A 14,404-nucleotide genomic window follows, 5' to 3' on the forward strand; every position below is an offset into this window, starting at 1 on the left:
CAGAGCTGGTGCAAAAGTCCTGAGGCTGGTGCACGATGCGCTTGTTGGAACAGCAAAGAGGCCAGTGCAGCTGGAGCAGCAGCTGGAGCAGCGGAGGGAGCAAAAAGCAGAGATGGGGGCGCAGGCGGGTTTGCGTGGGGCTGGACGGCTATTGTGAGGACTTTAGCTTTTACTTGCTGAGGTGTGCATTATACATGGTCTTAATTATGGTTTAATGGGATCTGCCTGGCTGTTGGGTGGAGAACAGAGCATCAGCAGTGCTGGTGGAGACTTTAATCATCCATGAAATGAGGTTCCTGGCATGTGGTAGAGCCCAAATAAATAAGCACTGCTAATATGATTTATATTACTAGCGTGATAATTTTCAATATCTCACAAATGTGATTAAGATTACCAGCTCCGTCTGAGCTAATCACAGTCCCTTGGCCTGGACATCTATGATGGTCTCCACAGGCATCTCCATTCCACCCTTGCCCAGCTGCGCATCGTTCTTCGCCTACTCCTCCAACAGCTTGTTCCTGCCTCAGGCCTCTGCATCCTTTATTGCAAGACTCTGGTCCCTGCAGCCAAGCAGCGACGGGAGGGGGTGTGTGTGTGATGAGAATCTGCCCTGAAACCACCCCCGCCTCCTCGCCTTGCCATGTAGGTGATGGGGGTGGTAGCTATTCTCCCAGCCACATGGAGAAGGAGAAGGAGGTCACCCCCAAAAGGAAGGTAACTAGGAGGTCAGCGGAAAGTCCTCAGCAATATTTTTAGACCTGGAAAACCAGCTCTAAATTTTTTTCCTTATAAATCCATTCTTTACTTGGACAATCCTCTCCTTCCAACTCACTGCTTTTGTTCCAGGAATACTTAATACATTAAAATAAAAAAGATATACTACCTCCCCTGCATATTTCTAGTAATTAAATGCCTTTTACAAATAACATCTTTAACACAGCTTACATATCCTCATTTACATATTCAGTCATCACAACAGTTCATTCCAGCTCTAAATGAAGCCGATTTCATCCTGAACTTTGGTGTAAGTGAATCTATAATGAATCTCTTTGCTTGAGTTCATTTGAATTGAGACTCTCCTATTTGCAAACAATAAAGTGCTAATGAATGAAACAGCTGAGGCTTGTGTTTCTTTCTTTTAAGGGCCAGTTGTTGGCTTGTTGGGTGCAATCATCCAGAGAGGGGAATGGAGAGAGAGAGAAGCCCATACTTCTCCTGCCCTGATTTCTCTAGCAAACTCAGGGGAGGCCACTGAAAGTCCTATTAAAACAAAATAACTGGGCTTCCCTGGTGGCGCAGTGGTTGAGAGTCCGCCTGCCGATGCAGGGGACACGGGTTCGTGCCCCGGTCTGGGAGGATCCCACATGCTGTGGCCGCTGAGCCTGCGCGTCCGGTGCCTGTGCTCCGCAACAGGAGAGGCCACAACAGTGAGAGGCCCGCATACGGCAAAAATAAATAAATAAATAAATAAATAAAAAATAAATAAACCCAATACATGTTAAAGGAAAACAAATTATAAACTGGAGAAATAATGGACATAAATAAATCCTAATGATGGTTCTTCAGAAAATTAATAATAAACTAAATAAAACTTTGACAAATCTAATAACCACAAACCGAAGTTGAAAGGCAGAAAGGGGACAGAATAAAATAAAGAGAAGATTTTGTTTAATTATAAAATACTGTGCACAAATAAGCTAATCATCTTGGGGGGGAAAGCTTAGTGGAATGAAGCATAGCCTAGGGGATAAGAGAACACTGTAAATCATAAAAATTAATGGAGTAAAAAGTATTCATAAGCTAATAACATGAGAAGAAATGGAGAAAGCCATCCAAGAACTCACTGAAACTTCCCCTCCATAGCTCTAGGACCTGATTACTTTACTGGTGAATTCTTTCAAAATGTCAAGGAATTGATACTTCTCAAGCTACAGAAAGTATTCGAAAGCACAGAAAAAGGTTAAACTTTACTCAAGTCCTTCCATGATGCAAGCTTAGCCACGATACCAAAACTTAACAAAGATAGCACCAGTCTTACATAAGAAGATAGAGGCAAGAATCCTACAGAAAATATCAAGAAATAGAATTCAATATCTGAAAAGACTGCTTGTACCACCATCCTAAGAATGCAAAGATGATTTGTAATTAAGAAATCTACCAGATTTTATCGCTCCTAAGTTGCACGTGTTCACCTTCTCTGAAGTCAGGATGCATCTTCCACTTGGTGGCATCTTACATTTAAGTAGCATTTTTTTTCTTTCTCAGGGGTATACAAGGTAATGTGTATTTTACAATCGATGATGTCTTAAGGTCAGTGAAATACAGTAATTCAAAACCTCACACAAAAAGGTTAAATACAAAAGAAAAATCATCTCAATGGATGTTTAAAAGGCATTTGATAATATTCAAGACCTGTTCCTGATTTTTAATCAGGTCTCTTCCTTAACATGACACAGGGCATCTATTTCTAAACAATAGCCACTTTTATAGTTAAATGTGAAACATCATAGGCATCCCTGTTAAAACCAGGAACAAATAAAGCACACACACTACCAAAACTATGGTCATTTGTTGCGGAGATTTTGACCACTCCACAAAGCCCTGAAACACACACACACACACACACAAAAAGAAGAAAGAAAAACTATAAATATCAGAGGGGGAGCCACCATTGTCACGTGCAAGAAAATGGGATTACAGGATTGGGAATGAGACAGTGTATCAGCTGTAAAGCTGTTTGAATTAAAAACTACAAACTACAGCACAGGGAACTATCCTCAATATCTCGTAATAACCTATAACGGAAAAGAATCTGAAAAAGAAAATTTATGTATATGTATAACTAATCACTTTGCTGTACACTTGAAACTAACACAACATTGTAAATTAACTATACCTCAATAAAAACAAATAAAAAAGTATACAACAAAGTGACCAGATATAAATATACAAAAGTAAGTACTATACCTATGTCCTAGCAGATGAAATATCAGAATGATGATACATGTGGTGAAAATTTCAAAATGATATATAAATTCTCACAGTTTCAAATACCACCTGTACTCTAATGATCTTCACATGTACGTGTGTGTGTGTGTTTTTCTTGACCCAACCCCTCTCTTAAATTCCTGACATAAATCTCACTGTATACCTGACATCTCCGCTTGAATATCTCATGGGCATCTTAAACTTTACATTTCCCAAATATCCCTCCCCACTGGCCAAAAAAATACGTCCTCTTGCAGTTTTCCCCCAGTCTACCCCTCAGGTCCCTCCAGGCATCCAACTGTGGCACCCTTGACTCCTGTCTCTCAATACCCACCTCCAACCCACCAGCCAATGCTGTTGGCTTCACCTTCCAAATACATCCAGACGCTGACCACTTCCATCCACTCCCCCCAGTACCACCACACCGGTCAAAGTCACCATCACTCTTGTTTCTTTCTTTGTTTTAATTCAATTTCAGAGTTTATTTTATGGGAAACTGTACCACTATCTTACACCATACTGCCATACTAACTCAACATGGACTAAAGACTTGAATGTAAAACTTAAAACCACAAAACTCATGGAAGAAACATAAGGCAACGGTTCCTTCATATTGGTCTTGGCAATGATTTTTTTTTTATATGACAACAGAAGCACAAGCAACAAAAACAAAAATAAACAAGTGGGACTACATCAAACAAAAATGCTTCTGCACAGCAAAGGAAACTATCAACAAAAGGGCAAACTATTGAATGGGAGAAAATATTTGTAAATCATACATCTGACAAAAAGTTAATATCCAAAACATATGAAGAACTCATGCAACTAAATACCGAAAAACAAAACAAAACAAAAAAACCTCCAAACAATTGGGTTAAAAACTGGGCACTCTTGTTTCTTATCCTGACACTCCCCTCACCCCCAATTTCTTTTGCATGTGTCAGCCAGAGCGATCCCTCCAAAGCTAAAGTCACTCTGCCCCAGCCACTCTCACCTCCAAGCTTTGCAGTTATGCTTTCTCCTGCCTGGATATCTCCGCCACATCTTCCAGCTCCACATTTTCCACCACATCTTTAGAAACCCCCACCCACACCACTCTGTATAGAACAGCATCCCCCAATACCTCCCCACGGTAGACCACCCATCTGCCCTCCCCAGCTCTCTTTCTCCCGTGTCCAGAGAGGGCAGAGATTTTAGTTTGCTCGTGGCTGTATCTCCAGTGCCTGACCCAGAGTCCAAGTTTATAAATATTTCTCAAATGAATGAATGAATGGAAAGACAGGGACTTCCCTGGCGGTCCAGTGGTTAGGACTCTGTGCTCCCACTGCAGGGGGCACGGGTTTGATCCCTGGACTAAGATCCCGCATGCTGCGTGGCACAGTCCCCCCCAAAAAAGGACATACCACAACGAAGGATGGGAAGACAAAATGTTTAAAACGGTGACAATTCTTCTGCAAAATAACGATGAGTTAAAGGCAATTGCTATTAAAATATCTGGGAAGTTTTGGGAATGGGCATGAATGAGTTATCTGGAAAGCTAGGCAGTGGTGAACATTAAAAAAATTCTGTTAAAGGAGAGAAATGAAGGGGACACGTACTATGAGATGTTAAAGCATGTTATAAACCATTAATGGGATTCACATCTCTAATCTTCGGGAAAGGACCTATTCCTCCCTCTAGCTTGCTCTCCCCCACTGGATGCCACCTCCTTCCTTTTACAACCTGGAGAGAATAACCCACGTCAGCAGTCCCCAAACCTGGCAGAGCATCAGAAACCTCCTGGGGGAGTTTTTCACATATTTTGGTCTCCACCGTGGGAAGTTCGGATTCAGTGGATCTACATTCAGAGATCCTATGAAGTCCCTAATAATCCACGCTCCAGAAAATGAAGCCAACTGGATAAACGTTCATTCTCCTGTGGCAACAAAAACAAGGATAGCCTAACAATTCATCTGTTGAGGAAATGGGCATGACACAACTGCAGTATAGAATATTCGGCAGCTGTAAAACGTAATTTTTAAAAAGGATGAAAGTGATCAGGATGGAAAGTTATCCAGACGATATTGTTGTGAAAACACCAAATGGCAGAATAATAATCTTGCTATAATTTCCTTTTTCGGGGGTTAAGAAATATATGTCTTTTACTGTAGGACTCTATTTATATGAAGGCAAAACGAATCTATGCAACCAGAAATCAGAACTGGGATGAGGGAGTGAGTCAGACTGGAAAGGAAGATGAAGGCATTTTCTAGGATGATGGCAGGTTGTTTACACAAGCATATATGTGTGTCGACACTTACTGACATGTGCATTTTATTGGAAATACTTATGCCTCCTTTTTTTTTTTTTTTTTTTGGCTGTGCTGCGCGGCATGCGGGATCTCAATTTCCCCGACCAGGGATCTAACCCGTGTCCCCTGCAGTGGAAGCACAGAGTCTTAAACACTGGACCACCAAGGAAGTCCCAGGTATGCCTCCATTTTTAAAAAGCAGAGTATAAATTCAGGAAAATGTAAAAAAAAAAAAAAGTTTTAAAAAAGAAGAAAATGTAGTTAATATGGCTCATCTGAAATCCAAAAATTTTACACATACACACACGCACACGACACCACACGTAATGGACCCGTCAGTGCCTCACTTAGTTCCTCTTTGTTTCTCCTCCAGCTGCTGTGAGTGTTGGCTGCTAACTTGATAGTTTATGGTTTATATTTATGGTTGCCCCCTTTCTCCTAAGAAATGCCCTTTGCTAAGAGGAGCCACCTCTCTAGAGAGTTACCTAGAAGGTTACACTCACTGTCCACAACCAGCGATGGGAGATAAAAGCCTCCCCACTGGCTCAGAGAAGGACTGGTACTATTCGCACTCCAGAGCTCCCTGTGGGATCAGACTGAAGCCGGACCTCAGTTAAACCCATATAATATTTGCCTCACTCCCTCTCCTCCTTCCCAGCCTCCCTCACCCCTTATGGGTTCTACCCAAGAACACATTTCCTCAATAAATCCCTTGCACAAGAATCCTAGTTCAGTCTCATCTTCCAGGAAAAAAAATGCCTGCAAGGAAACGGGACAACCTTCTAAAAACACTCTGTTGAAGTATAATATGCAAAGAGAAAATTGCATGTATCCTACAAGCGTGATGAATCTCCGGAAGGTGAATTGTGTAACTGGCACCCAGAAGAAGAAGCAGGTCATTATCAGCACCCCAAAATGTCCCCCTCTCATGCTCCCTCATTTACCCCACCTCGAAGGGAACCAGTATCTGGATTTCTAATGTTGTAGATGAGTTATGCTTTTATAGCAACTTTTACCAAGTCTATTTCTTTCCTTACCTCATACTCTGAGAAGGTTTGCATTTGTGACACATGCTTGTATTTTAGGGTATGGGAGTGATGGGACTATTTTTTCCTCCCTTCTTTCCTATGTCTGGGGCCATAGAGTGGGAATTTCTGCCTCTTAGAAATGTCAGGGGACTTCCCTGGCGGTCCAGTGGTTAGGACTTCATCTTCCAATGCAGGGGGTGTGGGTTCTATCCCTGGTTGGGGACCTGGGATACCACATGCTTTTCGGTCAGGAAGCCAAGGCATAGAACAGAGGCAGTATTGTAACAAACTCAATAAAGACTAAAAATGGTCCACATCAAAAAAAAATCTTAAAAAACACGAAGAAATATCAGGGTGCTTCCCTGGGTGGTGCAGTGGTTGGGAATCTGTCTGCCAATGCAGGAGACATGGGTTCGAGCCCTGGTCCGGGAAGATCCCACATGCCACAGAGCAACTAAGCCCATGCGCCACAACTACTGAGCCCGTGCACCACAACTACTGAACCTGCACTCTAGAGCCCATGTGCCACAACTACTGAAGCCTGCACGCCTAGAGCCCGTGCTCCGCAACAAGAGAAGCCACCACAATGAGAAGCCCGCGCACCACAACGAAGAGTAGTCCCCGCTCGCCGCAACTAGAGAAAGCCCACGCACAGCAACGAAGACCCAATGCAGCCAAAAATAAAATAAGTAAAATAAATTTAAAAAAAAGAAATATTAGGAAAGTAACTCCTTTCCTCCCCTCCATTCCTTCACTCACTCCTCCCCACCTGAGGGGTGGAGGGACATAACTGAGTAGTGAGATGGGGAGAAGCCCTCACCCCTTATCCCCAGTCCTCTCTTGGGGGAGGATAAAGTCCCCAGACAGACAGGATACTTTAATGGTTAAGAAAGTCACTGGATTCAAATCCCACCCCTACCACTTACAAGCTGGGTGCTCCGGGGAAAGTGTACTTGACCTCTCTGTGCCTCAGTTTCCCTGTCTGTAAAATACAATTGTAATGGACCCCACACCAAGAACTATTAAGAGAATCAAATAAATTGAGTTAGCCCCATGGTGAGGGCTGTGGAGCCTGCCTCTTATTGATATTAAAGGTCTCTGGTCCCATATGGCCTGATCTTCTCTTTTGTTTTTTGGAAGGGGGCCACCTATAGGAAGGAGGCTGAGTCCATGCAGAAAGGTCAGCTGGGTCAGGAACCACCACCCACCCCTGCCGGGTTCCAGCCTGTGCTCCATCAATGTTGGTTGAATGAGCCATGATGGAGTGAATGAGTGAATGAATGAATGATGTCACAGAGGTCTCTGGGCACCTCCCCCACCCTAACTTCATCTTAAAAGGAGGGAAACCATACTAACTACTTCACAGGGCTCATGAATTAATAATGAGAGCTAGTGAGTGTCGAGTTAATAACAAGAACCACCCAAGACATGGAAGCAACCTAAATGTCCATCAACAGAGGAATGGATAAAGAAGATGTGGTACATATACACAATGGAATATTACTCAGCCATAAAAAAGAATGAAATAATGCCATTTGCAGCAACATGGATGGACATGGAGATGATCATACTAAGTGAAGTAAGTCAGACAGAGAAAGACAAATATCATATGATATTGCTTTTATGTGGAATCTAAAAAAATGATGAAAATAAACTTATTTGCAAAACAGAAATAGAGTCACAGATGTAGAAAACAAACTTATGGTTACCAAAGGGGAAAGGGGAGGGGAGAGATAAATTAGGAGTTGGGGATTAACATACACACTATACTGTATACAAAATAGATAACTAATAAAGACCTACTGTCTAGCACAGGGAACTCAATATTCTGTAATAACCTATATGGGGAAAGAATCTAAAAAAGAATGAAAATATGTACATGTATAACTGATTCACTCTGCTGTACACCTGAAACTAACACAACATTGTAAAGCAACTCTACTCCAATAAAAATTTTTTTTAAAAAAATGTAAAATAAAATAACAACCACTTAGAATCATGTCAGTCCCATAATACGTGTGACATCAGTGCGTGTCTTACCTGGATCACTTCCCACCACCTGGAGGTTCCTGACTGGTTTCTACACCTCTGCCTCTTCCTCTGCCTCATCCAATCTCCCTTCCTTCCACAGAGGCCAACAGAGTGGTTTCTGTAGATCCCCAAATCCCCAGAGGCTCCCCACTGCCTACAAGATACACCTGGGGACTTCCCTTGTGGTCCAGTGGTTAAGACTGCCCTTCCACTGCAGGGTGTGAGGGTTCCATCCCTGGTTGGGGAACTAAGATCCCACATGCTGCACGGCCAAATAAATAAATAAATAAAAATAAAAACCCTTCTTTAAAATTAAAAAAAAAAAGATACACCCAACCTTCTTGGCGTGGAACTCAGCAGCGAGAGGGTCCTGTGAAACGTAAGCTGGAACCTTCTCTGCCTTACAGTAGCCACCCAACTCAGAGTGAAAGCCAACATTTTAGCATGGTTGACAATACCCTACATCATACACCCCCATCACCACCATGACCTCATATCCTACTATTCCTTTCCACTCTTCTCCAGCCAACCAACACCCCCCAGCCCCGCTGTTCCTCACGCATTCCAGGCGCACTCCTACCTCAGGGCCTTTGCACTTGTTGTACTCTCTCTGCCCAGAACCTCTCCCCACCAGATATATCTTCCAGTCTCACTCCCCACCTCCTTCAGGTCTGTACTCCAATAGCTCCCTCTCAGGGGTACTTCCTTGACAATCTTCTTAAAATAGCAACATTTACCCTCGCCTCGTACACCCATAACTCTGCTTAATTTTTCTCCATAGCACTTATTACCATCCAGCATGAAGTATAGGTTAGCTACTCATTTTGCCGATTGTCTGTCTACCTCGGTGACTGTGAACCCATGAAAAGAGGAGCCATCGCTCTCCCATTCACTGTTGCACCCTCATTGCCTTGAACACTGCCTGGCACATATATAGGTGTGCAACGAATAGTTATGGACTGAATGAATGATCTCATCCCAGTCCCTGCTATGCCCCTAACTCCAGTGTTCCCCCAAATGTGCCTTATTACATCATGCCTCCGTCTTTGCACATGCTGTTTCCTCCCCTGCTCTGCCTGGGAAATTACTCATCCCTAAAATCTCAGGTATGGTGTCTCTTGGGTATTCAAGAATAAACCTCCTGGACCACAGAGTTACTTTCTTCTTCTATTGAGCTATCTCACGTGCAGCCAGCACTTACTTCTACACTATCATGGTTGGTTGTTCAGCTTGCCTCCCCCCACCTTGTGTCAATAAACCTCTTACTGGCTTGAGCCAGTCCAAGTTGGATTTCTGATATACGATTGGCAGATGGGACCCTGATGTGTTGCCAAGAGTAGTTATGTGGTTTTTTCCTAATGTATAAGATAAATACGTAAATGAAAGAACCACTGTTATTATTTCACATGTTGATGTCTTATGCCCCCCACAGAAAACACTAGATATTTCAGTGAAAGGAATGTGCTTGATAACTCTTTTTGGTTTTATTTGCAGTACTTGGATTAAAACCCAGTAGGTAGTTAGTGGTTGGATGGTTGGATGGATGGATGGATGGATGAGTAGGCATATGGGTGGATGAATAGTAGCTACATCCTTCCAACAGCCAACAGGTAGTACATAGATGAATGCGTGGGTAGATAGATGAGTGGATAGAGGGATGGATGAGTGGATGGGTTGAATGGATGGAGTGGTTGCATATGGATGAATGGGCAGATGATTGGGTATATAGATAACTGGATATATGGATGGATGGAATGGGTGTGTGGATGAGTAGGTAAATGAAAGGCTGGGTGGATGAATCAGAGGACAGATGAATGGATGGTGGATGTTCAATGGGTAGATGGATGAATGGATAGGTAGAAGGGTGAGTAGGTGGGAGGGTCGATGGATGGATGAATAAGGCAATAGACAGATGACCTCACATGGATGGATGGATGGATGGATGGATGGATGGGTATATGGGTGAGTAGACAGATGGATGCTTAGGTGAATAAATGAGAGGACAGATAAATGAATGGTTGATTTATGAAGGATTTATGAGTGAAGGGTTGGAGGGTACACATGAGTGGAGTTACCCCCACCACCTGAGACCCTCCACTCCATGTCTGACTACCATGGAATATGTCCTGTTTCCCATGGGAGACCTCTTGGGGCTCACATCCCCAAACAGACTTTTGTGGGGCAGGGAAATCCCAAGCTGAGGAAGGGAGTGTGACAACCCACTGAGATCTGCAGAGTGGGGCATCATCAAAAGAGGAAGGAATCGCCAGCTTACCTGGGAGTCCTCTGACTCATCGTCTTCCTCCACCGAGCTCCACTCCTGGGGATGCCCAGTCTCGGGAGAAGGTAGGTCTGGGTGAGGGGAGGAATGGAGGAGAAAGGAGTCATGAGTGAGTGACCAGGCCAGCTGGATGGGTTCTGCTTTCTTCCTGTCTGCCAACTCTCTTCTGCTGATATCCTAAAACACACACACACACACACACACACACACACACACACACACACACACACACACACACACACACACACTGCCCATGTGGTTCAGGTGGGGTGGAGAGAAGGAGAGACCTGAATTCTGATCCCATTTCTGTCAGTAACTACCTGGGAGACTTAAAGCGAGTCACCTGATGTGATCCACCACCTGAGCCTCTATTCCCTCACCTGTCAAATGGGTACAATAGTTCCTTCTCTACAGGCCTCTGGCAAAAACTGAGTGAGAAAGCAGAAGAAAAAGCCACAGAGTTAAACCAGGAGGAACAAGGCTTCCCCAGGTTCCAGCCTCCGGTGAAGAAATCTCCCCATATTCGAACCTCAACATCCTTCTCACTCCTCAACTCGACAGAACCATTTTCCACTCTTTCTGCACCCAGGTCCTGCCGGGAGCCCCAAACCTCCTCCTCACTGCCAGAACTGACATTTCTATTTCCCACAACTTCTGTCCCAGATCTGCTCATCTCCTGTGGAAGGAAGGAGGCTTTCCTAGTAGAAGGTCCAGCCCCCATTCTCCTGTGGGGGTGCCTTTCAGGTGTCTCCATCTCAGCAAATGGCACCACTCTTCGCCAGATGTTTGGGCCAAAATCCCAGGGGTCACCCTTGATATCTCTTTGTTCCTCCCCTGTCCACTCCTGGACAGTTGCAGGAATCTCCCAACTGGCCTCCCAGCTTCTACTCTTGACCTCCTAATCCTACAGGTCATTCTCACACGCAGCTGGACGCAGAGTTTCTCAACCTGGGCACTGCTGGCATTTCATGCTGCGAAATCCCTGTGGTGGGGGGGTCTGTTCTGTGCACTGTAGGACACTAAGCAGCGTTGCTGGCCTCCACCCACTAGATGGCAGCAGCATTTCCCCAGTTCTGATAATTCAAGATCTCTTATGTTGCCTGGGGAGGACAGTGGGGTGTAACATTGTCCCCAGTTGAGAACTACTGATTTAGAAGAATCTTTTGAAATACAAATGAGATCCTGTCTTCTCTTCAAAACTTTCCAGTGCTCTCCCAATACTCAAGTAACATGCAAACTCATTGCCAAGGTCGACAAGATGCCCCATCACTTGTCCCAGATGATCTCTATCATTTTTCCCTCCCATCTCCCTGCTCTGTTCCCCGTGGTCTCCTTGAACACAGCAAACTTGCTGCCAATGTGGGGCTCTTGCACGTGCAGCTCTGGCTGCCCTTGAAGCTGTTCCCGCATCCTTGGAACAACTGATCCTTCTTGTGCTTCTCCCACCTTCCCCAATCACACTGTCACACCCCACCAATCATCCTGTTTTACTGTCTCCATAGGTCTCATCAGACATGACCTTTCTCTTTATTTTGTAACTTCTTTCTTTAGTGCCTGTTTTCTCCTCTAGAATTGGAGCTTGGGACTTCTCTGGTGGTCCAGTGGTTAAGAATCCACCTCCCAATGCAGAGGACGCAGGTTCGATCTCCGGTCAGGGAACTAAGATCCCACATGCCGCAGGGCAACTAAGCCCATGTGCTGCAACTACTGAGTCCCTGTGCCACAACTAGGGAGAAGCCCGCATGCCATAGGAGAGCCTGCGTGCCACAATGAAAGATCGCGCATGATGCAACTAGGACCCAATGCAGCCAGAAATAAATAAATAAATATTAAAAGAAAAAAAAGAATCGAAGCTCTACAAAGCCATCTTGTTCACGGCAAGACCCTAACGCCTGGCACATAGTAGGTGCTTGTGATAGATTTTTGCCCCCAGTGGCCTCCAGCTTGTTCACAGCTCCCTGTGTCCACACCCTTGGGCTGCCCTCCCCACTCTGCCCCACTGATTCTGAGCTTGACCATACGGCTTATTTCGACCAATGGCCCGTGAACAGCTGGGTTGCCAGTAGAGGCTAAAAAGGTGCTTATGACCTGGGGTTTTCCCTTGCTTGCTGGTCCCAAGAACTCTGCAACCACCCCCGTGAGAATAAGCCTGGGCTAGCCTGCTGGAGACACATGGCTTTAAGTCGGCACCATTAAACCAGCTAGACACACAAGTAAAGCCATCTTAGATGAACAAGCTGCCCTTCAGCTCACTGCAGCTGCACTGTGGGAGCCGACACAGGCAAGGGCAACAGAACTGTCCCCTGAGGCCACATACATTGCCAACCCACAGAATTGTTAGCAGCTAAATGACTGTTGCTTTAAGCCACTCAGTTTGAGGCTGACTTGTTACACAGCAAAAGCTGACTGACACAAGGCTCCATAAAACTGTGTTGAAAGGAGCAAAGGAATGAAGTCGTGTCTTTCCCTAGGCTCTGCCATGACCTCCCCCCCTCCACAGGACCCCTGCCCCTCACCTTTCTTGTCACTGTCACAGCCAGAGGCCCCAACCTCCACAGCCATGCAGTCCTTGGTGAGGGAAGCACGCTTCTCCCAGGCCCTGCCCTCCTGAGACAGCAGCCCCTGCATCTTCTCAGGCCTGAGACTGCATCTCTCCAGGAGGCTCAACTTTAAAGGCAGGTTTCTTCTCCTCTCCCCAGTCCAGGGTTCTGTTGGGTTTCCCAGGGAACAGGATTCAGAACCTGAAGACAGACAGACATTTAGTCACTCAACAAATACTTACAGAGTGCCAGCCCTGTGTCAGGCATGATTCCTAGGTGCCAGAGATACAGCAGTGAGGGAAGCAAAGCTCCTTTCCCTCTTGGGGCTTACATTCTAGTGGGGGGAGAGAGACAGACAGCATGCCAAATGACAGCACGCACACACATACACACATTCCACGACCCAAAGCATAGAGCTACAAGTTTTCAGGAAAAGAGAGTTACCCCCATAATCCCTGTAGCTACAGAGAGAAGGACCCTACTCTTCCCTCCAGCCCCCTATAGCATGACTTTCTCCTCTGTTGTCATTAAGAAGGAGGAGGAGGAGAAGGATTTGCCAAATAAGGGTTAAAAAATCCAATTTAAAATTAAATATTCTTTAGGGCTTCCCTGGTGGGCAGCGGTTAAGAATCTGCCTGTCAATGGAGGGGATACGAGTTCGAGCCCTTGTCCAGGAAAACCCCACATGCTGTAGAGAAACTAAGCCCATGCACCACAACTACTGAGCCTGTGCTCTAGAGCCTGTGAGCCACAACTACTGAGCCCGCGTGCCACAACTACCAAAGCCAGCGCGCCTAAAGCCCGTGCTCTGCATCGAGAAGCCACCGCAATGAGAAGCCCGTGCACCGCAACGAAGAGCAGCCCCCGCTAGCTGCAACCAGAGAAAGCCTGCGTGCAGTAATGAAGACCCAACGCAGCCAAAAATAAATAAATAGATAAATTTATTTTTTAAAAGTTAAATATTCTTTAATATTCTCATTCTATATCTTGTCAACTTGAAATTCAGGAGGCTGTTTGCAGGAAGCTATCTGAACTAAAATAACTTGACGTATAACCATTTACCTTGAGACTCTAAAGCTGGTTTCATGTTCTTGTTCTAGGACACTGTATGTATTACCCATGTTGCATGATACAGCCCACTGACTGTCCTCGTGAATAGTATTTTTTTTTAAGGAGTACGTTCTCCTGGTGTGAATGAAAAAGCTTTTGTAAGTGTGGTCTTCCTTGCTTAGGTTTATGCAAACAG

General features: G+C 44.9%; 1 protein-coding gene across 1 annotated transcript; it reads right to left on the reverse strand.

Moving 5' to 3' along the window:
• Window positions 1-2,442: 2,442 nt before the first annotated feature.
• SMIM17 (small integral membrane protein 17) lies at window positions 2,443-13,246 on the reverse strand (the record flags this gene model as incomplete). Its single annotated transcript, XM_082861953.1, has 3 exons — window positions 2,443-2,601; window positions 10,613-10,689; window positions 13,135-13,246. The coding sequence occupies 3 exons, from the start codon at window positions 13,244-13,246 to the stop codon at window positions 2,491-2,493; spliced, it is 300 nt and encodes a 99-aa protein (XP_082718079.1). The 3' UTR covers window positions 2,443-2,490.
• Window positions 13,247-14,404: the final 1,158 nt, after the last annotated feature.

The sequence above is a fragment of the Leucopleurus acutus genome (genome assembly GCF_964270905.1).
Source record: "Leucopleurus acutus genome assembly, chromosome: 20".
Classification (NCBI taxonomy): Eukaryota; Metazoa; Chordata; class Mammalia; order Artiodactyla; family Delphinidae; genus Leucopleurus; species Leucopleurus acutus.